Source organism: Haemaphysalis longicornis, unplaced genomic scaffold, assembly GCF_048455015.1.
Source record: "Haemaphysalis longicornis isolate Haplotype H1 unplaced genomic scaffold, Haemaphysalis longicornis Haplotype H1 scaffold_4, whole genome shotgun sequence".
Taxonomy (NCBI): domain Eukaryota; kingdom Metazoa; phylum Arthropoda; class Arachnida; order Ixodida; family Ixodidae; genus Haemaphysalis; species Haemaphysalis longicornis.
Window position 1 is genome coordinate 121,096,878 of NW_027526361.1, and position 27,756 is coordinate 121,124,633.

Consider the following 27,756-nt stretch of genomic DNA (forward strand, 5'->3'; position numbering starts at 1 on the left):
TGAGGAAGACCTGTCTTAGGTCGAAACGTTCAAAATAAAGTCTCCGAAGAGCGTACTTATAGTCGTACCGGAACCGAACCCACAAAAGGAATAACGGTTACCGGTTCATGCCGAAACGGTGCGACCCTCTGTTGTTGATATTGCACAGCCAAAGGAATTCACGGATTTTTTTCTTTCACGTACCATGAACTTCGTACCCGCTCGCGCACTTTCCCCTCCAAACAATTGAACACTATCACGCTCTATGTAACAACAGCGGAAATGTATGAGCACCAATGTAGCAATCGCCTGTTGCTGCTTGAAGCGGGAGCGTAGTGCAAGCTGACCAAACGAAATGTCATTCTCGGCAGCTTGCAGAGGATATAAAACGACTTCGCCCTTCCCTAGCTGCGACTTTATTGGAACAATCAGGCTGCAGGAGTGCTCCACTGCGCAACAGCGAAAGCCCACACGCGATGTGTGCAAACTTTTTTGCATTTCATAAGTTGTTTAAAAGGTCCGACACCTGCAATTGTTAATACTTGACAAGTGTGACCGCAGGAGCTTCTCAGTGGCTAAGCCGTTTGCTGCTGACCACAAGTGGCCTCGATCTCCCTTCCACACGCCCGTTTTTCTGAAGTAGATGGAATTCGAGAACGTCCGTGTATCGAGATTTTGATCCACGTTTAATATCACCAGCTGGTTAAAATAAGTCTGCTGGCCTGCAACATAAGCTGCGCCTCGGAACAGAGATATAGCACAGGGCATCAAATGGGCCAGTTTTTTAATGTGTTTACACGGAAAACAACAAAAGAAAAGGTCAATCACGCTGTTTAAAAATATTACGGAAAAAATAAGTGAAACCGAATAAGTAAAAAAAAGCTCCAGAACTTGAATACTGCCCTATACTTTGCTATGCTCTGCCTTTCACAACCAAACGTGTCATCAATGAGAAGGAAGTGAGTTCCGCGGTCAGTTTTTGAGGACAGTACAGTGGACAAGTTCCGTTTTTCACAGATACAAATAACAACAGATATGTCAGAGAAAAGTGTTAAGGTGTGCACTTAATCCCTTGGCAAGAAACTGCAGCCCTCGTCCTTGTCTTGGAAGCAGAAACAGCAATAAAGCAGATGACACGTGCAGAAAGGAGGCCAGTACCTCGCACTGTCCCATTCGCCCAGCGATCATCTTTTCTGCTTGTTCTGCAGTTTTGTCTCTTTCAGCTCTGCTTTTTGTCGAAGGTGCACTTGTACTGACTACCCAACCCGCTACATTACTGCTACTGCTACTCGCTCCGGACGGGAGTACTGCTGTGGAAAAATTAAAGAGCGTCTACTAAAAAAAGTGCCACCTCAAGCTTCTCGCTTGAAATTTTCCTTTCATTTTGTAACAGCATGATCTGTTATAAGTTCCGCAATGTTGCACACGGAATGATGGCCGGGGTCAGGCGGTACGATGACATACTAACTGTAATGCTCACATCCGGTAAAGCTATCGCAAAAGGAATTGCAGTCCTCAGAGCAATAATGGAGTGACTGAGCGTTAACTAAAGGTTACTTTTAAACAAAAGTGTGGCTAACACATTCGATAAGGTGACAGCTAACAAATTGTTCAAGGTGACCAAATAATCAAATTCATTGGTAGTATTTATGTGCCTGTTGTAGGATTTTTCTGTTTTGTTACGAATGTAAAAAAAGTGCGCCGTTGGTATTAAGCGTGATGGGCTATTCCATAGCGACGATTGCGATTTCAACGAAAAAGGAAAGGGCAGAAAATATATCCCGCCATCATATCTCTTGGCGGTGGCTTTATGAATAGTCGCTAGGACAACATAAATTCTGGGAGAGAAGGTACGTAATAAGTCGTCGCCACTTCATCTGTTTTTCTAATATCTCGTATTTGTTTAAAGTTTTCTTTGTGATTGCGCCACTGCCCGTGGGGAACAGCAGCATTTGTAATTTTTGTGTTTTGATTTGACTGTCGTTTTAAACTACTAAATGTTTTTTTTTCTAATTTCAGTTATGTCTTACCTCATCGAACTGGTTCGCGAACAGGTTCAAGCTGGTGATCCGGTTTGCGAACCGGTTCTGTGCATGATTTTGTCGAACCGTAACTGAAGCAGAGCAAAATGATTTCGCCTGAACCAGAACCACAACCGAACCGGTATTTGTTTCGATTCGACACACCAATATATACAGTCAAGTCCACTTAAAACGATACCGTTTACAGCAATATATCGGATATAAAGATGAACAGCTATGACACTGTCAACTTTTTTATACTTTCTATGGAAAAAATAAATCGCTTATTACAATGCTCTAGTGCCACGATATCGGATATAACGATTGAATCCGGTTATATTGTGCACAAAAAGTGCAACAGGGACGACTCTAATGACGCGGTTACGCAGCCTACTCAGGTGGTGTCTTCGTAGAAGGCCCAATGCGTGACACAGTCCCACGGGGACTTCGTTTCTGCAAAGGACATTTACCTCAGCTAGGTGAAGCACCTTTAGATGCTCTTGGAAAAGATTTGCGCTGACTTCACACGCGGCAAACAAAGGTGACCGACTGTGGCTTCTTTTCCGCAAATTTGTAGTAGTACGACGTTGCTGGCATGCGAATAAAAATGTGTTGAGCTCTGTTCCCTTTTTTTAGTTTGCAACCCGCTTATAACAATTATCTGCTATAACAATGGGATTTCCATGGCACTTTGATATTGTTATAAGTGGACTAGACTGTATATATATATATATATATATATATATATATATATATATATATATATATAATTGCAAGAATAAAGGTTTCTTGGACACCGGCAAATATCAAGAAAAAAAAAAGACACACGCCGAAAGAGGAATGGTATAACGTTTCGGCCGAGGGACCGGCCTTCGTCAGAAGGACGAAGGCCTGTCCTTCGGCCGAAACGTTATATATATATATATATATATATATATATATATATATATATATATATATATATATATATATATATATATCTATTGTAAGGCGAGGGAAGACCCCACACAAGTCGGCAGCTGTACCAGCAGTCTGGGCTTTAATCCGCCCGTCGGTGACTCGACAGAACAAGCCACTCGTGACGAAGATTATCTACAGATGATGAGTATAATGGGTATGCACAGATGAGAGATTGGCCCTACCAACTGACGGCGATTGGCCACAGCATATATAAGGGTCCTACAGCGAAGCAAGTGCTCATTAATGTTGAATGCACTCACCCACGCCCACAATATATATATTTATATATATATATATAATATCTATATACTTATACATATACATATACATATTGTGTGTGCGTTGTCGCGGATAGCGACGCAAGGAAGGAGCCCGACAGCCGGTCGCCCGTTCGATTGGGTCGTCACGCGCAGCTGCCCGAGCGCGAGGCGTGAGCTGGGCCCGTGCCCCCGTGTCCGTGCAGCGACCTCTTTATTGCCATCATGATTGTCCTTCCTCAACATGCGTCTGTGGGTGTGCGAAACTAGGAAGCCTTTCGACCCTTTCATTACTTTTCGCTGTTCATAAGCACATGTTCCGGGTTGTCGTGGGCGCGGTAACAAGTAAAATAGTAATAAAATTTATTGCAGTAAAAATTCCTAACGCAGATGTACAGTCTATGTCAGTATAGTAAAGAGCCTAGAACCGATTCACACCAAGTTATATTTGTTTTTCCTGTCCTTGAAATGAGGGAAATTTAAGACAGCTGTTTTATGATTCGCGTGCTGCGTTAATTGGTGCATCACCAAAGGTAAGTACCCAGTACTTTTCCGTGAGGGGCTGGAGACACCTAAATTGGCCTCGACAAAACTTCCTTCGAAGATATATAAGGGGACAGTCAAAGCCAATCATCAGTGCTTAGGAGGCATCGTCGACTAACAGAAACGATCCCGTCCCATCTGACCACAGGTAAGGCTGATCAACTTGCTGTCACTTGTCACAGTATGCTAATGGGAGTTGCGGAGCACGCTCCTAATAAATCAATTCTTTTATATCCGCCTTTTTATGATTCGCCAATTTTTTTTCCAATGTGCTGCCTGGTGCTTCATTTATCTATGATGTTTGGTGTGTCGTAAGTTTCTGAAAGACTTTAAAACCAATCGGCAAGGCCAGCCTCAAGAAGGAGGAAAACTGACGTTCACGAAGCCCTTTGCGCACTACGAACGATATTTCTGGGTCACCCTGAGCACCCGTCATGCGAGAGTGACAAGGGGATCTTTTAAATAGAATTTACAAGAATCGATTTCGATTATAACCACAAAGTCGGCACCGACTTTGCGGTATAACAGAGAGTAATCATGATGTCCGAAAAACCACCAGTGACTGTTAGGCGTTAAGGAGCAGATTTCCAGAAGCCACGGTCTTGTGATTAAACAATACAATACCGTCGTACTCCATAATTCTGGCTGCTTTAAGCGATAAGTAGGAAGAAGGTGTGTATTGCACAATGTACGAAAAATATAAAAGATATTTGCGATCTCAGTCATCCTCCGCAAAATATAGACCTATGCAGTACTGATCGTCAGAAAACTCTGCGGGAGAAATGAAACTGTTCAGTAATAGGCTTACAATGCCGCTACAACGCTACAAAAGATACAAGTAGGTAAGACAAAAAAAAAAAGCCTTTTGCGAATCTGACATGCAAAACTGATAAAGAAAAAAATCCCCATTTCTAGAGATAAAGGGAACTTCCATTGTCGTGTCCAATGGCAATCTATTTATGGTTTGATGGCCGTGCTTGCGGAATAGGCTCCATTTATGATGAATAGAAGTACTATTGTTCTTCTGTTCAGGTGAAGACAGCTTTAGAAGGTTCCAAAGACTAAAAATCTATCTGTAGCCAAGCTGGTTATTTTGGGCGCCCTCACACTATTGCGAGACAAACATTTATTATATAAAAACGGTACCGTGATTGCTTTTGTGCTTCCGTTTCAGGGGATCCTGTTATATCAGTTTTTGTAGACAACAGGCGTCTTCTACATAATTCCTGACATGTCGCTGAAGAACCCAGGCCTTGCCATCGCCTTGATTGCTATCACCACAATGGGGATGGTTTTCTGTGCAAACCCAATTGAAGAATTTTTTCAGGTACGTGTCATATATATCTCGAGCATCAACGAAGACATGTGTTAGCGTTCCGAACAGTTGAAAAACGCAAGTCCAAATGCTCAAACTATTTGATTCTTTTTCGTTAGGTGATACCGACGGAACGCTAATAGGCACTCGAGTCGTGATAATAGTTTGTTCTGCTTAAAATACCATGTTAAAATACAGCCGCCCTCTGGTTCGAGCGTAACCTTACAAATTACCCTAAGAGTGCTGATGGGTGATCGTATAGCGTCAAATTTTCCAGTCATCAATGATTAAATGTGAAGGGGCCAAATACGATATCGGTGTGAAACAAAAAATTTGGAAACATTTGCCCCGGCGAATGCCGTGAAAATGTATTTGGGAAAGCAAGCCCATGGCTCTATAGACCGGCAACAAGCATGCGGCGATTCTATTGGGCTGATGCCGTCTAGGCGGCCGTTAAATCACCAAATAAATTCCCGCCAAAAAAAAAACATCATTCAGGTAACAAAGAACACCTCAAAACGGAACGGCTGTCATGACCTCGGTGCCTCCAGCCGAAACAACTTCCCACCCCCACATTTCCCTCAGCTCGTCCAATACGTCTGGTGTGCGTAACAGTATATAGGACGCTGGTATGTGCGCTATAACAAGCGATTTGAATGCCTGGGATGCCACCACGGACTTTGTTAACAGTTCTGAGCGTGGAGCACTTGGCACCATCTGAGTGGCCAAAGAACGCGTTTCTGCTGATTGCTGGTTAAGATGCCTGCAGCTATCACAGATAGTGATCATCAAGAAGTGCGGAGTCTTCCCACAATTGCGATGTTTTTATTCTGTGCAAGGGACTGTTTATCGAGACAGTTTTGTTCATTAAGCGGATGAATAATGAAGCGTACAGTCAGGGACTCCGCGACAGTCGGTGGAGCAATTGCCCTGATTTCAATACAACACTGCTACAATCCAGGGGGCCTGTTTCTATCGCCAGATGACTACTGCCACTACTACAGACCACACGTTTTGTGATGCGGCGTAGATCGGATGAGGATATTTTTCTCAATTGGCGTTTCGCAACTTTCATGCAGGAATACCTTCCTCAATCACCATTAAAATCCTCTCCCGCAGAACACTCTCCCACCCTATGGCGCAGCTGTGGATCCCGGCCCACACAGGCATACAAGCCAACCGTACAGATTGAGCTCTTGTCACCCGAGTGGACCCTTCTTTTGGTTCATCCCACGGCACAACCAGGTTTCGGGGCGCTCTAGTCTCCTGCCGGGACATAAGCTAACACTTTCATCTCATCCGGAGGATATGAGCTCCAACCCACTGTTTCATCACCCACAAGGCCGCTCTTCATTGGCGGCTTCTCCAAACCCACACAACCTTCTGCCGGACTATCCCTCCCCGCATCAATCCCATACTCTACTTTTCGCCTCTCCGTACTTAACGCCTTGCACCGGACACGCGCCATCACTCGCTCTTCGAGCATCTTTACAATCCATTTCCTCCGTTTCCCTCGCCCACAGACTGGGAGGAGGACCTAGAGCCAGCAACACTGAGAACGGGGCCGTTTGGGAGTGATTCATGTCTGACTCCGCTAAGAGTTTACAGAACACGAGCGATGGAACACATAGACCAGATGAGCCCCAGTTTTAAAGGAAGTGTTTCTCTTCCTCCTTCTCCTCCTGCTACACGCATGAAATTGACCCCTCAGGCGGGTGGTATTCCCGAAGAATTGAGATCAGCGTCCTCTCACAAAATTGGTGACAAAATTTGTGTGGTGCATCATTGACCCACGCTCTCAGTTAAAGGCCAACTGCACTCAAATTTCACCTCGGCCAAATTTGTTTTTAATGCGTAGTAAGTACCCCCAAATAAGCTGAGACACAAGTGGTAGCCCCGTGAAACGCCTCGTTAATCAGTCAGAAGCGTTTAAAAAGGCTCTGCCGAACCCACTCTGCACCTGCCGGCGGATCGCGTAAACAGCCATGACGCGCATGTGACGTTCCAGCCGACGGTGGCTTTTTCCTCTGGCCAGCCACGCAGCGGGAGAACCGGTCGAGCTCTGCTGCCCCGTGCGCGCGTAGAGCTTGCGCGCAGACATTCTCCCGAACTGGTGACCGTCCAGCCGCTCGCTGGACGGCTGCAACGTCACTGCAATGGCCGCGCTCTCCTCGGTTTCGGTTTCAAAATCGCCGATTTTTGCTGGCCGCTTGCGGCGTCCACGTGCGTATTTCAGCTGTTGTATTTTTCATGTTGCTTTCTTTTTAAGCAGACTATACGGAAATAGGGTTTTCAAGAAGTCGAAATTTTGAGTGCAGTTGGCCTTTAACTGCGGTTGCTGCCCTTCCGCATATTGTATTCTTTGCTAAATATGGTTCCGGCTTCCTTGAAGAAACACGCACTCTCCCGCATTCATGCGCCCACAGCGCAGTTTCGCAAGCATTGTTCTCCTCTTTCGAGCCTTTTAAGCGCATTTAGTGATGTTCAGTTACAAAGAATTTGTGATGTTCTCGTCGAGAAAGACCGTAATTTTTCGCTCTAATACAATCTGGAACATGTGAAGCGATGATGGGCGCCCGCGGTAACACTGTGCCAAAGTTGTGCCACTGACATCTGAAAGTTCCGTGAACGTGCGAAATTACTTATTGTATTTATTACATACTGCGGACCACAGTTGTGGTCCCGGCAGGACGAGAACTTGAATAGCACAATATTACAAAAAGAGCAAAAGGGACAAAAATGACACGACGGACATTGCATTGTCAATCCATGACACAAACAACAACAACCATGACAAAAAAGGGGGCTATACAGTGTCTAATGAGTATGGTTCAGTAATGTAATTCCATTCAGCCACGGTACGCGGGAAAAATGAGAACTTGTAACAATCCGTATGCGCTTGGTATGGTATTAGCGATGTAGGGTGATTGTGCCGCGTGTGTCTTGTAGTCAGGGCGGATGTATACAGGGAGGGGTCGATAGCCAATTCATTGTTAATAAGTGAGCAGAGGAAATCGACACGAAATTTCTGTCTTGTTAACTGAAGGTTGGGAATGTTATTGGCAATCATTAATTCAGAGGTGGGAATCCGTGTGACGAAATTTTGAAAAAATGAACCGAACAGCTTTTCTCTGAATCTTTTTTTAATTTATCGATGGTATTTTTGGTATACGGGTCCCATAATACAGCAGCATACGCAAGTTTTGGTCTAACGTATGAATGGTAGCAAAGTAGTTTAACGCTTGGAGGCGAATTACGAAGTTTGTGTCTCAAGAAACACAGTTTGCGAAAAGCAGAGGAGCAGATGTTGTCTATGTGCAAGTTCCAGGAAAGATTATTGGTAAACGTTACGCCCAAGTATTTGAAGCTGTTGTCTTGGTTCACCGCGCATCATGCCAGTGTGTAGTGAAATTTGAATGGAGATTTTTTACGCGTTATGCGCAGGGAAACAGTTTTCTCTGCGTTGACAACCATGCCCCATTTCTTGCACCAACTGTATATATTGTCCAGGATTGTGTTAAGTTCAATTGGATCTTGCATGCTTGAGATTTCACCGAATAAAATACAGTCATCTGGAAACAACCGGATATGAGTGGTGGGTGTAACTACAGTGACGATATCATTGATGTATAAAAGCAAAATCAACGGCCCCAGAATGCTACCTTCAGGCACTCTGGATGTGACGGCAAGACAGCTTAAGGCATGACCATCAATCAAAACATACTGCTCCCTATTCATCAAATACCTAGACACCCACGCTACTAAACTTTCCGGAAGCTTTATTTTTTAATTTTTTAATTAATTTGTCACGAGGAACTTTGTGAAATGCTTTGCTTGTGTCTACCTTTGTGTCTAATTGTGTCTACCTGAACATTACTATCAAGGGTTTTTGCAAACTCCTCTGTGACGCTGACCAGTTGGGTCACAGTCGAATAGCCTTTCCTTAAACCATGTTGGAAACTTATTAGAATCGAGTGTCTTTCAAGGAATTCAAGAATACGGTTGGCTGTGATATGTTCAATTAATTTGCAGCATGTTGAAATTAAAGATATAGGACGGTATTTATACAGAATTAATCGATCCCCTTTTTTAAAGTTAGGGATGACTCTAGCTATCCTCCAGTCACGTGGTAGTGTTGCAGTTAATAAGGACGCTTTGAATATTACAACAAGAAATTTGGCGATGCATTCGGCATAACGCCGAAGAAACGCATTCGGAAGGTCATCGTGACCGCAGAATTTTTTTAGCTTTCAAGTTTAAAAGCATTGAAACCAAAACAGAATAAGAAATGAAATTTGCTTCACACGGTTCAAACAAAAACGTTTCTGGCACATATATTACTGAATTTGCAAACACGCTTTGAAAATAAATGTTGAAGTGATTTGCGATGTCACTGCGATTTGTAACCATGCGCCCTTTGACAGAAATTGACATCACTGGCTTTGTGTTATCGGATAGATAACTCCAGAACTTTGTTGGGTCACTTTTAATAAAGTTTGGCATTAACGTTTAAAGTAATAGTCTTTGGATTGTTGCGCTTCACTTTCCAGGCTTCTTTGTAGCTTTTGGATCACATTTCGCTGGGCGAGCTTCTTTTTCAATCGTTTAATTTTCGCTTTAGATGGATGATACTGCGCGTCATCCAAGGTGTGCGCTTGTTCGTTTTTTTTACGTTTGTTCGGTACAAAGTTGGTGATGCAGTAGCGGCATACTTCCAAAAAAACGATCCCAAAGAACGCATGCGTCATTGACATTATCGCTGAAGTCAACTAAGGCGGCTTTCATATGTTCAGTCACGCAAGCATCGTTTGCTCTAGAATAATCTTTAAAATTTTGAACGAACGGTTTTTTATAACAGACGGATTTCAGGAGCGGAATAGATACGCTGACAAGGCTATGATCCGATAACCCTTGTTCTATCAATACAGTATGCTCAGAAAAGTCGGGATTCACAAACACAAAGTCTAAAATAGAGCTCGGCTATCCTTGTAAATGAGTAGGTTGTTTAACTAGTTGAATTAGGTCGTGTGTGAGCATGATGTTAAAGATAGCATTCTCATTATTGCTAGGCTGCGTACAAGTTTGCAACCGTTACCAGTCGATGGTGGGCAAATTGAAATCACGTATCAAAAATATTATTTTATTAAGATACAGGGACATATGTACTTGCAACGTGATTAGATAATCTGGAGGCCTGTAGCACGCGTGAAAAAGAAAGCTATGGCCGCAGCACGTGATCTGTAGGCATAAACATTCAAGATTGCTTATATTGGCTGTGTTTGTACTGTGGTTGTGCTACTTATTTGTACTGTGGTTTTTCTGACGTGTTCGGTGTGCATCTATATTATTTATCGGCCACGGCATTACGAATCACTAAAGAGGTGTCAGAAAAATGGCAGAAACTTGAGTTCAGCTACGCAGACTGTGGCAAAGAGGATTCTCTTTATGTGTGATGATAGCGAACGCCATGCTTAATCCCAGCGGTAGTGGTTAAATAGGGACAACTGGGATATACAAACCGCGGTTAAAGTTCACAACTTGACAACAAAAGGCTTGGATGACATTTAAGCACTGCTTACGATGTACTGAAAGCGAAGGCAGTCTAATGGCGGAAAGTTTCCTTTAGTTATCGCCAACCTTTTCTCTTTGTTTCTTTTTATTTTTTTCGTTACTATTATTCAGAGACTTGGTCAATCGTGTTTGTTAGGCTTTTATCTGGGGTTGAGGTTACACAGTCACGACTGCGAGCCTCTGGACGCGCCAGATAAGGCGAAACTTGCTGCAGGTAAAGTAACGAGCCCCCGTTAAACATATTAGAGCTAAAAGCGTAATATCGGGCCTAAAGTAAGGCAAATATATCAAAGAACACTGGCAGATGCATACTCACGTTCGCACTGCTCATGCGCAGTCCATTGAGGGGCGCCGTAGGAACGCAGGTTTTCGTGAATGCAGCGTGAGGGCTATTCTTACGTGAGGCCAGCCATTCTACTGGACGTACGATTAAGAGAGAACCACCTAAAGCTAAACATTTTAATGAACTCCCCAGATGCAATAAGTCTCATCACGGACGGGAAAATTCCAGAAACACTTGGGACCATACATCCCAAACAACTGGAGAGGACACACATCACTTCAACCTGATGTCACGAAGGCCTAGAAGGGAACGAAGCAACGAAATCGGCAGTGTGCGGTTTCACATAGCACACACCCTAGGAAGTCCCCGGAGCCTTTTCAAACCAACAAGATAAGGAGAAACACTTCTCGTGTCTCGACAGTCAAAGCTTTGTACCGAGCTCCACGCAAAGACCCACACCTCAGGAGGCCCCACTGCTACGGAGAATGCAGACCAGCAAATTCATCTACAAATACTGGTGGGCAAAGGCGTTACGGCACGAGCACCTATAATTGCCCTAAAAATTGGAAGCAACGCGGGGAAACTGCATGACTTTGCACGACACTGGGGCGAGCTCCCGAATAGGGTGAGACATGGGAAACGATTCTGCTTAGCGCCTCACTACAGAACCAGCTAGGTCTGCTAGAGGAAGCCACGGCTGGAACCGTCACTTCTGTATCCCAGGCCCTAGGGTTGTACCTGTGGCCATCTTTCCCTCTATGGCCTACTGCCTCCGTCTACCCTACCCTACACTCCCTTCCCCCAGTTTTCGCTGAAACAATGTTTAATTTATTCTTTTATTCGGCCGACCTAAGCGTAGGCATTGCCCAACAGAGGCCATTTAGCGGAAGGTACTTCACTACTCGCCTAATACCTACTTAATGTCCCTAAGTCGCTTTTGTAAGCCAGAGGTCAGAACGATTTGCCCATAGGTTCACCATTAGTTAGGTAGTCACCGAGCTGTGGTGGCAGTTACCTGGCATTCCATTGCCGTCTGGACCCATATGTACCAATTTTATTTCGACTCCATTACTTTCGCCTACTGTCTTGGCGCCATCTGCCATTTCGCGTGAAGTTTATTGCTGACGCAGTACACCGGAGTTTAAACTTACCGAGCCAACTTCTGCTTTCGTATTAAAATTTTTTTATGTTAAACTACACGAACAGTCGTCAAAGCACGATATTTCTGGGCTAGAGGAATTCAAGTTTGTAATTCTTCACCGTAAAGCTTCATAATGCTCGCGTTGGAAGTTAGTTTGTTTTATCGTTGAAATCGGGTTCAACTAAGCCTAAATTGTTTAAATGCTGGTACAAGTGTCCCAAAACCAGTGTACCAATACCAGTCGCTGCAACCTGATACTTCTTGAGCACGTGGAGGAATGACAGCTGTGTCTTGTCATGATTGCAGCGTATACACCGGGAAAACGTCATTATGTATCAGTGCTACCGCAACGGCATTAGTTTCGAGCCAGAAGACGCAAAGAACCTGAGAATCCTCTGGATTGGGAACCGTTACGACGTAAACAAGGCCCTCTGCTTTGTCACTTTCATGGAGCCGGGTAAAACCAAAGAAACAACGTGAGTATACGAGTTTCTTTAGTCTTTTCTTATCAGCATTACCTATTTTGCAAACGCACTAAGAGACAAGGGCGCAAACTACGACTGAGTCATCATCATCATCATCATCCTATCTACGCCCACTGCAGAGCAAAGACTTTTCCCGTTAATCTCCAATTATCCCAGTCCCGTGCTAACTGCGACCAATTAATCCCAGCAAACTTCCTGATCTCATCTGCCGATCTAACTTTCTGCCGCCCCCAGCCACGCTTGCCTTCTTTAGGGATCCACTCTGTTACCCTAATGAGCAACGGTTACGTTGCCTTCGCATTACATGCCCTGCCTACGTCCATTTCTTCTTCTTAATTTGCACTAATATGTACTTAGCAAACTACGACTGAATGACGTTAGAAATTGGCCTGGTAGGTATTCTGTACATCGGAGCAACCTTCTGTACCGACCCTTTGTCGTTCATCCCTAACCACTTTGGCGCTGAACGTTTCGAAGCAGAAACTAGTTTGCCCACTGTGAAAGGGACATCGAAGTGATTAAACATTGTGGGATTACTAGCGCAAAGTCTGGAGTCTCTAGGTCACGTTTCGATCACTTTTGCAGCGTTTACGCAACGTTATTCAGTAGCAAAAACAATTAAGAAATCCTGCCCTCCGTTTTGCACCATCCTTGCCGGTTTTCTATGACGTCTCGTATCACGTCAAAAGGAGATAGCTTGACTAGACTGCGCTACTGCGCGGCTAGTTGACCCCCCCGATAGAATCCGTCGGCCCAGCGTCCATAGACGGCCGGTTATCGGCGGGACGTCGCAATTCGTTTGCTCAGTTGAAACTAAGCCACGACGCGTTTGCGTCTGGAAGAATGTGCATTTAGTTTGTTAGTTTGTAGACTGTATCAAGCTCTAAGTACAAGTCGCTCCCCGCAAGCGCAGATGCTACGCTTCGCTGACTGGTACGCTAGTAGAAACATCTAAGGCCAATCGAAGGCAGCAATAGAGTAAGCGAAGTTATTACTAAGGAAATAAAATCAGCCGAACCTTCTATGGTACAGCGGAAAACCAAGGGGCGGGTAGCACTTTTTGCGCTGGGTGAACTAGCACAGCGGTCAGCAGCTCGGCCGTACATTTGCGATCACTTTTCTTCCTAAGGAATGCAGTCGCTAGAGAAGAGATATATGTGGAAACTTGGGCGACGCTTACTGCACGAGCGCTATTCAAGAAATAGCCATCTAATGAGCTTGTACAGCTAAAACTAAATAAAAATTTAAACTAGGATATATATTATAACCTCATATTTCCGCCCCTGACAGTGATAGCTTGTGGCCGAGTGGTTTGGGGTACAATGTATATCGTTTTGCAATTCTTAAGTTCGAATCCCTGATAGCGTTTTTTAAAGTGAATTTAAGTTGATTTTTGGGCAATGCTCTCTATACTGAATTCACCATTTTTTCACTGGAACGTTAAGTACTCCGCGAGCGAGTTCGCAAAACGCGTGCAGACTGACAATGATGCGCTAGCGAGTTTTTGTTGTCGTGGTGTTGCCATAAGCACCGACTGCTTGAGGGCACAGTCCCGAATCAGCCGATCCTTGGCCTGGTGCGAACACCCCTCTTACGATATAGGCACGAGCGAGGCAAGCTCCAGAGGTGGTGGAGAAGCACATCGCATTTGAGGTTCTCCCGCGACGCGGGGGACGTTCATCCACCGCGTACGCCTCGGGTAGTGATTGTTACCATTCCAATTGCCGTTCTGGTAGGCTTATCTGGCGCAATTTAGAACCGACAACATGGAAGAAGCACGGTAAGCCGATTACTGGAAATCCCGAGTGCCCAGCCAACAATAACGTGGGATGCCGAGCATGTTGTTTCACAGAACCGAAACCAGAACTGTTTCGAATTCTTATCTTGGACAACCTCCAATCACGTCGCACCTCGTATAGACGTCACTGCTTTAGTTGGTGCGGCCGCCGCAGACGGCGCATGGTAGTTTTTCTTCCTTCGGGCTTTATAAAATAAATGCTGCCTTATCGACCATATAAACTATAAAAAGTCTGTTTATTTGAGCCATTTTACGCAGTGCAAGCAAAGAAAAGGTCGTGACAAATTCACTTCACTGTCCCTTTAAATGTGGCTTCTGAGCACAAGCATATTTTCAAAGCAAATGGACGGAGCTCATGCAGCCATGTTAGATGTCAATTGAATTTTGCTTATTAGTAGCAAAGTCTGACAATGTAAAAAGGAGGTTACTCTGGCGCAACAAAATTTTGGTTACAAAAAATTGTGCGGCACGTTTGCATGTTGAGAATTTAATTAACAGCGCTAATAGCATGTTAAGCTACTTACGCCGCAATTTTCATTCCGCACTTGTCTCATTAAAACACTGTTATACAAAACTTTAGTTCGGTCAAAACTTGAATACCCAGCTTCTATTTGAGAGCCCAGCTTTGAAACTCTCATTAAATCATAAGAACTAGTCCAGAACAACGCCACTCGTTTCATTCTTCACAGTTACAGCAGAACAGCTGGTATTTCATCCATTAAAAATTTGTTGCAGTTACCTCATCTGCCTGCTCATCGCAAATACAGTAGACGTTGCTTGTTTCATAAAATATATTACCACAACTCCTTTTTACGCGCATCTCTCATTTCTCTATCTTCGTGTGTTTCGTCCCGCACTGACCACCCTCACAAAGTAGGCATTATGACATGCCTAACTAACACTTGTTTTCAGTCAGTCATTCCTCGTACATCCAACGAAAGGAACCCCCTTCCCAGACCAATCACTGGCATCCAAGATAACGAATGCTTCCACACTACATTACTAACAATGTAACAGGTGTTAAGTGAACATGCGTAGTTGTTGTTGCTGCCGCACTTTGTTTTATTTCTTTGTTGTATTGCTCCCCCTACATGAGCCCCAACTCCCCTCTGTAATGTCATTGGCCTTGAGGGTAAAATAAATAAATAATAATGAAGACTGAATGAGAGTTTTATATGCTAAAAATAACTCGGTGAACCGGAGAAAGCTTTCAGCGCTGCTTTCGTTTTGAGCTCCAAGATTACCGTAGACACTGTTGCAAAAAAGCATTTATGCCAGAACAAGAAGCATGAACGCGAAGCATATACAGCTAAAACCCGACCTAATGAAGTCACCGGGAACCACTAATTACTTCGCTAAATCGAGAACTTTGCAAACTCGGGATTGTTATTTTACAAACAGTTGATTCCTCAAATTCGATGTGAGAAGGAAGGCGCATCCCAGCAGCTAGCATGGCATCGTAACTGTGGCGGCCCGGCGCTTGCAAAAACCTTTTGTTAAGCCTAGATTAATTTGACAGCTATTGTGGTTCTTGAGATGTGGTGCGACGCTAGCCTCCAAAACTTTTCTTGTTTTAATGTCGCTGTTTTAAGGTTCTGTTCACTCTTCGAATATTTTAGGCATGCGGTAAATGTCGGCGGTGAAAAAATACGCCAGCCCGGGCTTGCGCTGAAGCCATCGCACCCTGTGAATAGGCCCGAAACAAAGCGCTTTTTGTTGTACCTCCTCCCCGCTGAGCGGAGCGTTCTTGGCTCTCATATCACCGAACCCCCCTAAACAGGGCTTCCTCCAACGTCTCGTGCGGGGTGGTGTTGACGTTCTCATTCTTCGACGTAATTTCAGACGATGTGGCATGGATGACGCTGTCTTTTCCCTTCAAAATCCTGGAAAGCGTGCTGGCCGAGATGCCATGATCTACGTCCACGCGACTATTTAATTTATTCGTAGAGCTACATAAAAATACAACTAGATGCCTCGTTTTTTTTTTCTCGGTGAAACACAGTCGAAATTGCTCCTTTTTAAGCGTCAGTTTGTATAAATACTTCGTTAAATCGGGAATGGCGTTGAATTTAGCTTGCTAGTTCGAGTTCATAAAAGCATGGTGCCGTATATTCCCCCGGGGGGGAATCCAAATTTTTTGGTTAGTTCGGGAAATTCGTAAGATCGCGTTGCGTTAGATCGATTTTTGACTGTATCGGAAAAAAAACGCTTCTGATCATAGTAGCATGGTTTATACATACCTACATAATTTGGTTTGAGTGAAACCTTGGCACATCTGACCTACAACACACACACAAATTCAAAATGTTTAATTTTAACGCGCGTAATGGACACATGGGATATAAGACGCACCATAGTGGAAGGCTCCATATTAAGTTTTACTACCAGCGGATCTTTATCTTGCACCAATATTTCGGCACATGGGCGTTTTCGCATTTTCGCCTCCATCTGGAAAGCAGGCACCGCTGCCACGACCGAACCCGCGTCACGGGGATCAGCAGCGCAACACGTTGGTTGTTGAGCCACCACGGCGGGCTTACCTAAAATCCGTATTGAGTTAGTTGTTCCCAAAGTCAATAAAAATGGGTGAGAAACGGCTTTGGAAAGGAGCGTTATAAACGCATGAAATGAAAAATATATGACGAAAAAAGAGAAAGACCCCTCGAGTAGGAAGAGGCATCGTCCGTTGGAGGGAAAAACAGTGATCGTGTCAGTTGATATTAAATGAGTGACAACATAATTAAAGTACTTGTAACATCGTGTTTTATGTGGCGTGCTACTTATAGTAACTCAAATGCCCTTCTTCTGCGTGGTGTCGGTGAAACGTAGTGGTTAAACTACTCACCTGCTACCGGGTTTCCCTGGGTTAAATTCCCGTCCCTGCAACGGTTGTATTTTAGATGTTAGTTGACGGCGTCAGCTAATATCAGAGGAAGATTCATGGGAACGGCTGTAGAGCGCACCTGAATAACCGAAACAAGCCAGCTAACCCTCTCGCATTAAACGAAGTACACTGCCCGAACACTGCTACAATGTTAATACGTTTGATCGATTGTAGGGTTTAACGCACCTACCCTACCCAGGCGATGAGGCGCCGTAGTGGAGGGCTCCGGATTAATTCTGACCACCTAGGGATCTTTAACTTGCGCTGAAGTCTGACACACGAGCGTTTTCGCCTTTCGCCTACATCAAATGTTAATGCGTTAGGTTGGTAAGGTGGCCCGTCTGGACACGTTGCATGGTACGGTGGGGTGAGCAGTCACGGCCGTTGCCTGTTCTACTCTTTGATACCCACGCCTGCGTCGACCTCATTCTCTAAAAGTTAGTCAGGAAAGAAATTAAGAAAATTGATGCAGTTCCACACAACATGAAACCTGTTGGAAGCGCGTAGCAGTAATTCACCAGTATTTCCCTTGTGTTCTTGTCGCGAGTACCTTGTGTTTGTCTTCGGTTTATTTATTCTTTGCTTTTGTTGTTCTGTTACTTTTATTTTGGTTTTGTGTTTCGGTTTTCTTTTCGTGTTTGCAATTATTTTATTTATCCCGTTTTGGTATGAATATCAGTTCTTTAAAATCCCGCCTCACAACGTTACCAACTTCAATCCACTTTAAGTCACCTTGTTCTATCTTTATCCTTGTTATTTTCTCTAAACTAATTTAGGCGATTTTAGCATAGCTTTGCACACTTTCAGCAATCTCAATATATTTTACAACGCCCTAAATACCCTACGACGCACCATAGCCGCCGGCTGATACACCCTGAAGATAGGGGGTTTGCAGGTTTGCTTTTCTTTCTTATAGAGAGAGCTCAGTTTTAAGGCACGGACATTAAAAAGGTAGACAAGCACAGCTTCGCTGGAAAATATTACTAACAGACACAGTGCTGCCTGAGAGCTATATATATTCCACCAAACACCGCGCCCTCTTCTGGCTGGCATATATCCGGCAAGAAAATAGGAGATATGAATGATCACCAAATATTGTGTGCAACAGCACGTGTAAGTACGTCCGGTCTAACATAAAGAGATTGCTGAAGGAGAATCCTACGAACATAACACATGTATCGTGGTATGTGGAACTATGCCCAAGCCCACGTTAATTTTTTATCTTCTTATTTGCTCATATGTAATTAGGACAGTGCGTTTTGGAAGGTTGGGCCAGAATCTCGAACATTCTAAACTGGCACTGTCTTGCCAGGCTGATTAAAAATATTCACTTGGTTTAAAAGGACAAAATTACATGCTAGCCTGCTCGGCACCTAATTACCAGCACAGGAAGTTATGTCTTGCGGTGGAATATCACTTCGCAGCATTATATTACCACATCACGGGCCCTTGATTACTCAGTAAACGATGTTTATAGGGATGATGCTAGTGTTCGCTATGATGGTGAAACCTAACCTGTCCAATGTCCGTCGTACAGATTTAGCAAAGAATATTTGTAGACCTAACTCCACGCTGGTATCGGTTGCAGCGCGTTTGAAGGTCCGCAGTCTTGGTCTGGCAGAATGGTTGCTTGCGGCACTACTCGATTGCAGTGTCACTGCGTCCGGAAAAACTGTCTGTAAAAATTTCGAACGTAAAATGCAAACTGTTCTTGATATACGCCTCAGAGATATGCAAAAGTTAAAGTACAAGCTTGATATTGTAGCTCCATGGTGATTACAACGCAAAACAAGACGAAAACACACAGAGGGGAGACGGGGTGTCTCTGTCGGCGGCTCGAGTGTTTTCATCTTGTTTTGCACCTATAATTAGAATGGGCCCTTACCAATTAGCCGAGCTAACTCCACATTTACATTAGCAGTTTGGGGTGAGGGGGATCATTCGAGTAACACAAGGGATGCCGAAGAACAACATTGCGAGTAGAGGAAGCCGGAAGACTCCTTGGAAGGAAGATAAAATTTGCTGTGAAGGATAGATTCTGACAGTGGATAATGGGAGTGGTTTGCAGCTCAAGGGAGAGGCCTTCTTTGTACTAAACACATACGTAAGCTGATTATCATGATGGTGGCGAGAAAGCGAGATCGGCCGCTACAAGTTGTTTATATATATTGCGCCAGAAAAAAGAGACAGATTGGTGGCTATTAGTCTCCAGCCGTTCCTAAAGTTCCCCGCATGATTGGCGCTGCGGTCGCGTTCAAGGCATCTAAGTTGAAGCTAAGCAGATCACACCGCAAACGTTTTCATTAATATAAACCCATTTCATGCTGTTTCGAAGTATTACCGATGTTAACGAATAAAGAGCAAGATATTTTAGGCACACATTTGTCACGGGCTTGTCTAACCAATGCTTTCAGTATGATCAAAAATATAGTACCTTTAATCCTTCTGAGTGTAAAAGCTGTAGACTTTGACTTCCAATCGTTATGTTGATTCTTGAGGCCCTATTTTTCATTCTAACCAGCTTCTTCACCGATACCCGTTCTATATCAGGTGCGTTACAGTGTTCCTTTCACCAACGCCCATCGTGCCAGGTGTTTTCCTCAATGAAGTAGTGTCGTGTTAGTGGCGTGATATGAAAGTACGAACACACATATGGAAGAGATACGATCAAAAATAGTAAATGGCCTTTTAGTTGGCATCACAGATGTCTTCTAATAGAAATACTACTTTCAGCAACTTTTAGCAATTTTTAGTACAAATGAACGTTTTATTTTCTATCACAGTAAGGTGGTGTATGCAGAGTACCTACCAGAAGTGGAACGTGGTCTTCTTGGTGAGTGGCCATATCTCCTTTTCAGTGCGCGGCTGGGATTTACGTGATGTTACTGACATAATTATGCACACTCACGCCCAATTTCTTGGCTACTTGACAAAAACCAGCCCAACTCAAGTTTTTCTTCGCAGTACAAATAATCCGCTCAAACCTTCGTAATCGCCAGCTAGAATGTGTGTTACTTGATATCGTATTCCCTCTACATGGGAGAGTGCACGTTGCAATTCACACTATTGCACGAATTTTTTATCAGCGCCCTCTACTCAATAAATGAACACGCCTAACAACTCTAAATTTGAAGGCAATTTTGGATTCAAGAATAGTAAAAGCCGTTCTTCCTCGTCCCGTCCTTCGCGCTGTTTTTGCTATGCTAGAATATGTACCAACCAGCCCAAATTTTTACCTTATTGTAATTTTAGATGTCTTGAAGCTAGAATATTTTCCAGCCCAGGTGTGGCGTGCAGTGCACTCTTCCACTTTGAATATTTCTTAAGCCGCTTACTCAGTTCTTTGCCTTTCAAGTTCTCATCTTGGAGAAAATTGTAACGCCGTATCCGGTTTGTTTACAATGTATTGAAAACTGCTTGCTGTTTAAGGCGTGTCTGCAATAATAATATTACATCTTATCAGTTACGAAGAAGAACTAACAGTGAAAAAGTGGAGGAACTGAGGTAATGAGTTCTATTGATTGAGGAGAATACTGGAGTCACGTAATAAAACCTTTTTTTTTTGCTGTAGCTGTGCTGTCTACTCTGGCTATTTGTGTCGCTCCCACATTGTAACTACCAACAAGAGTGAAGTACACTATTAGAGGTTCTGCATAACATATGTGCGTCGCTTGTGCGCGGGAGTGCAGGCTGCAGAATGCCTTCAGTAAACGAACTCATCTAAACAAGCGGTCGCGGTGCCTCCTTGACTTATCCTTTGGAAACAAAGGCACTGCATACAGGTATTACATAAGTCATGGGACGAGCTTTGTAGCTGCATTTATACTTCTCTGCGAACGACAAGGGTTAGAGTGAAAATGACTGTAGCGATACTAATCATAACTGGTACTGACACAGTCGGAAGGAAGTCTCAACAGACGTACGGATATTGCGAGACGGAAGAGCCATTGCCATTGACACCACCGAAGTTAATCGACAGCAAGCTTGAGCTCCATAATTTCACAAGCCAACAACCGTACAGCGACATTGAAGATTCACGGGGGCGCGGTTGTCACTTGACGCAAGATTGGTGGGCGAGATCGTGACAGAAGTCCTAAAGGGGTTAGAGAAAATGTACCAGCTATCGTGGCCTGCAAGAAATAGTTGCTGGGTTGTCAAGGTGTGATCATCGGCAACACAGGTACTCAGGGGCTTCGCAAGGGGAGGAAAGAGGTCTGAAGCCAGCCAAGCACCCTCCCCGTTGTAATAAGGAAGGAGATTTATCGCCCCTGCTCTTGGCACGATTATGGAAGTCATGGCTCGAGAACAAAGAAAATCTAGCTGAGGTGGTGCAAACCGCGACACCCAATGCGACTGAGCCGCTTTGCATAGAACGCGCCCCGTCTGCTATAGCTAATCCTGATTTAATTTCATGTTCACCTTGCATGTGTCTTTGCTCATACTTTCTTACGGACATATTGATACAGTTTTGCTGTTCCTGGTATACTCAGATTTTTTTCGATAATTTTATACACGGTGAAGATTGTGTCACGTGTGAAGGCGCTTGCAAGGGCCATTCGAGTGTCATAACGACGGCACGAATGTTCTTCCTTAACTAAACTAATATTAGCTGTAATTATATGGTTGCCTAGAGTGTGTAAAGTAGGTAAGAAGCTGTAAGGTAAAGGGCATGGTGTTTGTTTAAAAATTTACTTTGAAAAGCCAGGCCCGCCATCAGCAAAAAATCTATCCATACGGCGAAAAAAAAAAACCACTGACGCTTTTAGAATCACAAAATGCAAAAAAAAAAAAAAACACGGAAGGTTGACGCGTATAAACTCCGTGTAGCAGGAATATGAAAACTGAGGCAAAGGTGTGCTTCCGAATTAAAAAAAGTAATAATCGTCGTGATCAACCTGGTCATTATGATCATGATCATAATCATGATCATCCTTTGCTTGATCATCGTTTCCGTCTTGAGGCTTCCCGCATTGAAAACACTTCCAAAGCTTCTGCAGGTTCTAGGATATTTTGAAGGACGCAGTATTACCAAACTAAATTCAGGACGTAATGATACAACAATATTACGCCTCTTGTGATCAAGCAGCACTTATCTACGAAGAAGATCAATGAAACAAATATCTGAATTGAATGCTGAATTATATAGGCCCAGAAGTTCAGGCACTGCGGAATTTCGGGTGATCCGAAGCTTGTGGGAAGTCCTCATCACCTGATTCCCCTGCTACACTGTAAATGGAAGAAGACCCTGCCTCAATACCGCGATCAGTCATTTGCTTCGTTCTGCAAGCTGGTCCTCAACTCTCACCTGACTGTAGGATAGCAACTAAGCTCCCAAGCAAGCCTGCGCCCACCTCTCCCAGGCTACCGATAGCGCTTTGGACACCCGTCTTTCGTCGCCTTCCAAGACACCGCACAGCATTACCCCGCTCTTAAAAAATCCCTCCCTCCTTCTGTTCGAAAACTACTAAAGCAAGAAGAAACCGCTCTCCGCTGACTTCACACCAACGCTTTCTCCCGGCGCACGTGGCTACAACGCCTACATCACACCAAACATCCCAAAGAAAGCGAATTTTTCTGAATCAGACGGGCTATCCCATATCATCAACGGAGGTGTGCGCATAACCTAACCTTCTTTCCCGTTTTTTACGGGTAAACGTTAAGGACCAGTAATGGCCTGGACACCCAAAACCAAATGGTATCCATGGTAGAGACCTCACGGTCGTGAATGGGCTTCTACACTATAAAAACACATCCCCGTATCTGCCGCACACGTATTTACGACGGCTACCAGTACTTTTACTATTACTACTACTTCCATAACACCTAGGGTAGCGCAACGGTTCGACTATTTCAGTTTTCAAAGTTTCGGGAGAGTAGGAGCTTTCTTTAACCTTTCGAGTATTTAGGTCCCCACAAAAGTCGCACATTCCATCTTTTCCGCAAAGCTACGAAGAACGGAATTCTTCCCAAATTTTATGGCCAGAGTTAAGATTTGAGTAAAACGTGTTAAGTATGCATGCCCATTTCTTTTTTACTTTGTTATATTACGACCAACTTCAGTTTTCTCCGGTATTTGGCGATTTAGAACCGCAGGGCCCGAAAACTGTAAAACTGTGTACGTTGAATCCAGAAAAGAAATGATCTAGGAAGGGTGCGCCACACAGGCGTAACCATGGGAGGTACGAGATAATAGGAGTGCCTAACGAGAAGTGAACGATTGAGCTATCTAGCACCTTTAATCTTGGCCTTGCCTGCGGAACACAGCCGCTATAGCACTCCAGCCAGCCATTTCGAGGTGATGGCTTGTTTTCGCGAAAGGTGCCTATTATATGAACAACTGATGCTAATAGCGCTGTGGCAAAGCCATATCTTACATTACAGTTGATGGCATACCTCACACGGTGACGGGAAGGGAGGCAAGCTGACTTTTTTTTTCGTTTTGGTGTTTGCACAGATGGAAAAGTTATCCTGGATCAACTATTGCATCCGGCATACGGCACAGCCTACTTCTTTAAGCAAGGTAAGCAAATAAACAGAGGCCGAAAGGGTCCGTTTTTTACCGAAGACATTTCAAAAGTACACCTCACAGTGGCCATATTATAAAGTGTCCGCAATATTCGTTTGTTGCAGGAAAAGAAAAATGCAGTCGTATTTGTCTTCCTGTAAAAGCAACTACAATCTAGGTCAAAGCTTTTAGTCAATTGGATTTCAAAAGCCACAACAAATTGACTAATCAACTTAATAAAACCTTTTCGCGCACAAACTCAGCGGTGACAGCCACTGAGGCTTGGTCCAAAGAAGATTTAAACTATACACGGTGATCAAAATTAGGTCGCCAAGTTTTTTAAAATTAGGCTCTTAGATTTACGCGAAGACCATCTCTACAGCGAAGTTATGCGCCCAGGGGGACCCATAATTTGGTGTTAATTATTGGTATCGGTGGCTTAATTACCTACAATTGAAAATAACTTTATAATGGCTCCAGTAAACAGGCATGTTTTCTTTTTGAAAAGTTGGAGGCAATCCAAGCAAATGAAACTGCTTGGAAAAACGATTGCTCCTAACATGTCAATACAGACATGTCTGCTTACTCCAGCCACTACACAGTAAATTATTCAATTTTAGTTAATTAAGCTATCGACATCAATAATATTTATGTGTCCCCCTCGGCGTATAACCTCACGGTCGAGATGGTCTACACGTAAATCTAAGCTCGTAATTTTAAAGAAACCTGTCAATTTAATTTTTATCTCCCTGTATAATATCGATCCAGACGCGGAAGAACCGAATACTCAAAGAATCATTCACAGCCCCACCGCCTATGGTTTACCGAGGATTTGAAACAAAAAATTCGCCTAAAACAAGGTCTGAAACTGTGAAAAAAAAATAGTTAGACGACCATTTTCAAGAATATTTATAAAGTAGATAAGCTTTTACACCCACCTGAAAAGTTATCACATGACTGCAATAGAAAGTCGCGCAGGTTTCTCTGAAAATTCGCCGATGCATCAAAATTTGTCTAGGTTGGGGACGTCAGGCGGATTCACGTGGATGTCCATTTTTTCTTTAGCAAAAGAACGGTGTAGAAGTAAGTCTGCCACCACAATAGAAGTTCGTTGTGCCACTGGTATATACACCGAAGTGAGGTCAATTTAGAAGAACTGGTATAACTTTGCAGTTGAGCGGGCAGCAGCAAATTCCTTTTTTTTCGGTAGCATCAGACACCGGAACAGCGGAACAGGTTCAGGGCCTGCCCCGGTGCTAAAAACATTAGAATATTTAGTCGCAAACACGCTAGTCGCCTAACCCTGTTTCTGAGAGGAGCAGTGATCGTGTTGGGTTTCTTTAATCTCTTACCAGGCGGTGCATTCACGCTCGAAGCGCGAAACATTTGATGGTGTGGTGAAGGTGAACTTCGTTTGAAGGCGGAGCGGAGCAAGGCAATCTCGACTCACTCCGATTACCCAATGCTCGATGCTGAATTCAAAGTATCTGAAGCCACCCTCTTCCTCTCCTAATATTTTAAAGTTTGTTCTGAGAAGATATTTACAAGTTGTCACACTGGCAGTTACATTGTCCGCGTGTTAGTCGCATCCTGCTCTACTAGGGCCGGCACAAAGCTGTATATAAAAAATAGTGTTCCTGTCGGCCGACCTCTTAAAACACAAGACACCTCGGTTTTAAGCCGAGTTCCCTATTGTACGAAAAAGAGTCGCTGTTGTAGTTGTCCGGTAAAAAAAAAGCCCGCCGATGCAAGGACTAACATAAACACATGTATCATCAAATGGGATTTGAAACCGGACCCCGTATTCCCAAAACACATTCCTGAGGGGCTCATGATGCGTGGCGCAATCTATGGGCTCGTTTGAGCATATATCCACGTGATTCTTATACTCGGTTTAAACGAACTCGTTGCGCCTGCTCATGCGGCCTAGAGGTTCGCTTTGTGGCTATCAGTCAATTGAACCAGGTTCAAGTCGCGCAGGAGTAGGTATTTGCCCAGTTAATTGTTTGTATGTCGGTTACGGCTGCTAATCTTGGTTAGCCTGCAACTGGTCCTCCACACTAGCAGCACAGTGCTCTACAGAGTACCATCTCCATTTTTTGTTATCCACGTGGTATTTACTGCACTACAAGCCCATATAGAAAATAATGTTTAAAACAAATATTTACAGACACGTACACACAGATAAATTGAATAGAAGACGGAGAACGAAACTAAACATGACTAGCAATTGCGACTGCGCTATCTTTGCAATAGGCTATCTGCGCTTGTTGTAAGCGTAAAGCAAAAGTTGTTGTCGTTCCTTTCTTCGGGGCGCATACACACATTCGGGATTGGCCAGAAAGCGGGAGCTTTCAGGGGAAATGTGCCCACTGCACAGCAATCCCAGAAGCACGAATTGTAAATGTAAAGGTTTAGAACAGTGCGTGTCATGTGGCACCTGAATGCTATTGCCCGTGATCAGAAAAGGTGCACACTGTTCTACTCACGGCCCCAACGAATTATTCCTGCCTCGGTTTTGCTTATGCTCCCTGAGTACATTTACATAATTTTTTTGACGCTGAGGCCAACCGACGGAGAGCTTAAATATATCTCGTTTCCAGAAGCAGTACCCACAGAGCACCCTGATTATAAGTTTGCTCAGATAGCGGCTTTTAACCCTTTCAGCCCTGGATTTTTTATTTCAAGCGCAAATTGTTTTTACGCATTTTTTCTTACAGCTTTGGACATCAGAAGCACAGAAATGAAAAATTACGCCAATAGTGCAAGTATTTATTAATTTGCAGGCACGTTAATTAATTAGGTCATTAGGCAATTAAAATATTTTTTTTTTGTAAAAAAAGTTTTTTTTCTTTTTGACGGACACCCCATGACACCCTGATCTTACAGAAAAAATATCAAGCTGGTAATCCAAGTATTTACGGATTTATAAACATTTTGACGAACCGGAATTTCTGTTTCCTTGCCCGCACGGTCGTCATATCCTGTGTCCACTGAAGCTTCGTCTTTTTCATATCGTCCAGCCTCGCGAAATTTCAACAATGGTGGTGTCTATCGCAAGAGGCATACTTGAACAACCCTCAGCCTGAAAACCAGCAGTTTTGGTTTCGTTGGTTAGGCGCTAGAGGATATTATGTGTTGTGTCGTCAAATGACGACGCCAGGGCCGAAAGTTAAACTTTGTGCGGTGCAGATTATTCATGGATTGCATTGTTTCACTTGAGAAGAATGGGTTTCGCCAATTGTGCGGAGTGGACCACTGGGTCTTTCTTGGGCTGTAAATACTCCGAGGCAGTTAAAGTAGGCAGTTAAAGAAATTACAATAACTGTTTCTCCTCAGCCGGTCGCTGGTTATGTGGCTTTATGTAATACTCGCGTACCTAACCTCCTTTATCACGTGTTTTGCAGTGGACCTTACTGACGGCCGCACAATCTTCAAAATTTACGACACCAACCCGACGTGCAGAAACGCGAAGGCTCTGTACAACTCCATTAGTGCAATGGAATATGTGCGGGGAAATATCAAAACTCCGCAATTACCCGAAGAAGGTTTCCAACAGGGTGAAAAAGGCACAATGAGCCGAAATTTTATCCCTGCTGTGAAATATTAATCTGGTTCCAATTGCATTAAAAGTGACATTTGCGGAACCTGTATTTTTCTGGGAAAATCAAATAAATTCCACCACTTGAAATTCACAACGCATTTTTAATTTTTTAAGCCATTTATTTACTGCTCTTTGAAATATCATGGTTTGAGTAACTACTGCATAAATGAAACAATATAGAGTAAAATAGGTGCCAAAATCGGGGCACCGGTAAGCCACACATATGTTCTCAAAATTAGCGTGTACATTGGTGAGCTCCCGAAATAGAAAAATAGCAGCTGTTGGGGGGAGAACGCTGAAATAAATACAATGGAAAGTTTTTCAATTGCCTGTTCTTTACCTGATATGTTTTTTTTGCAATTCTGGTCAATAAAATCATGAATTACAGTCAAACATGATTATAACAAACC

General features: G+C 43.7%; 1 protein-coding gene across 1 annotated transcript; it reads left to right on the plus strand.

The window, feature by feature from the left end:
• Nucleotides 1-4,851: 4,851 nt before the first annotated feature.
• LOC144179348 (uncharacterized) lies at nt 4,852-27,440 on the plus strand. Its single transcript, XM_077707666.1, has 5 exons — nt 4,852-5,087; nt 12,377-12,546; nt 20,021-20,070; nt 23,692-23,757; nt 27,150-27,440. The coding sequence occupies exons 1-5, from the start codon at nt 4,992-4,994 to the stop codon at nt 27,350-27,352; spliced, it is 585 nt and encodes a 194-aa protein (XP_077563792.1). The 5' UTR covers nt 4,852-4,991; the 3' UTR covers nt 27,353-27,440.
• Nucleotides 27,441-27,756: the final 316 nt, after the last annotated feature.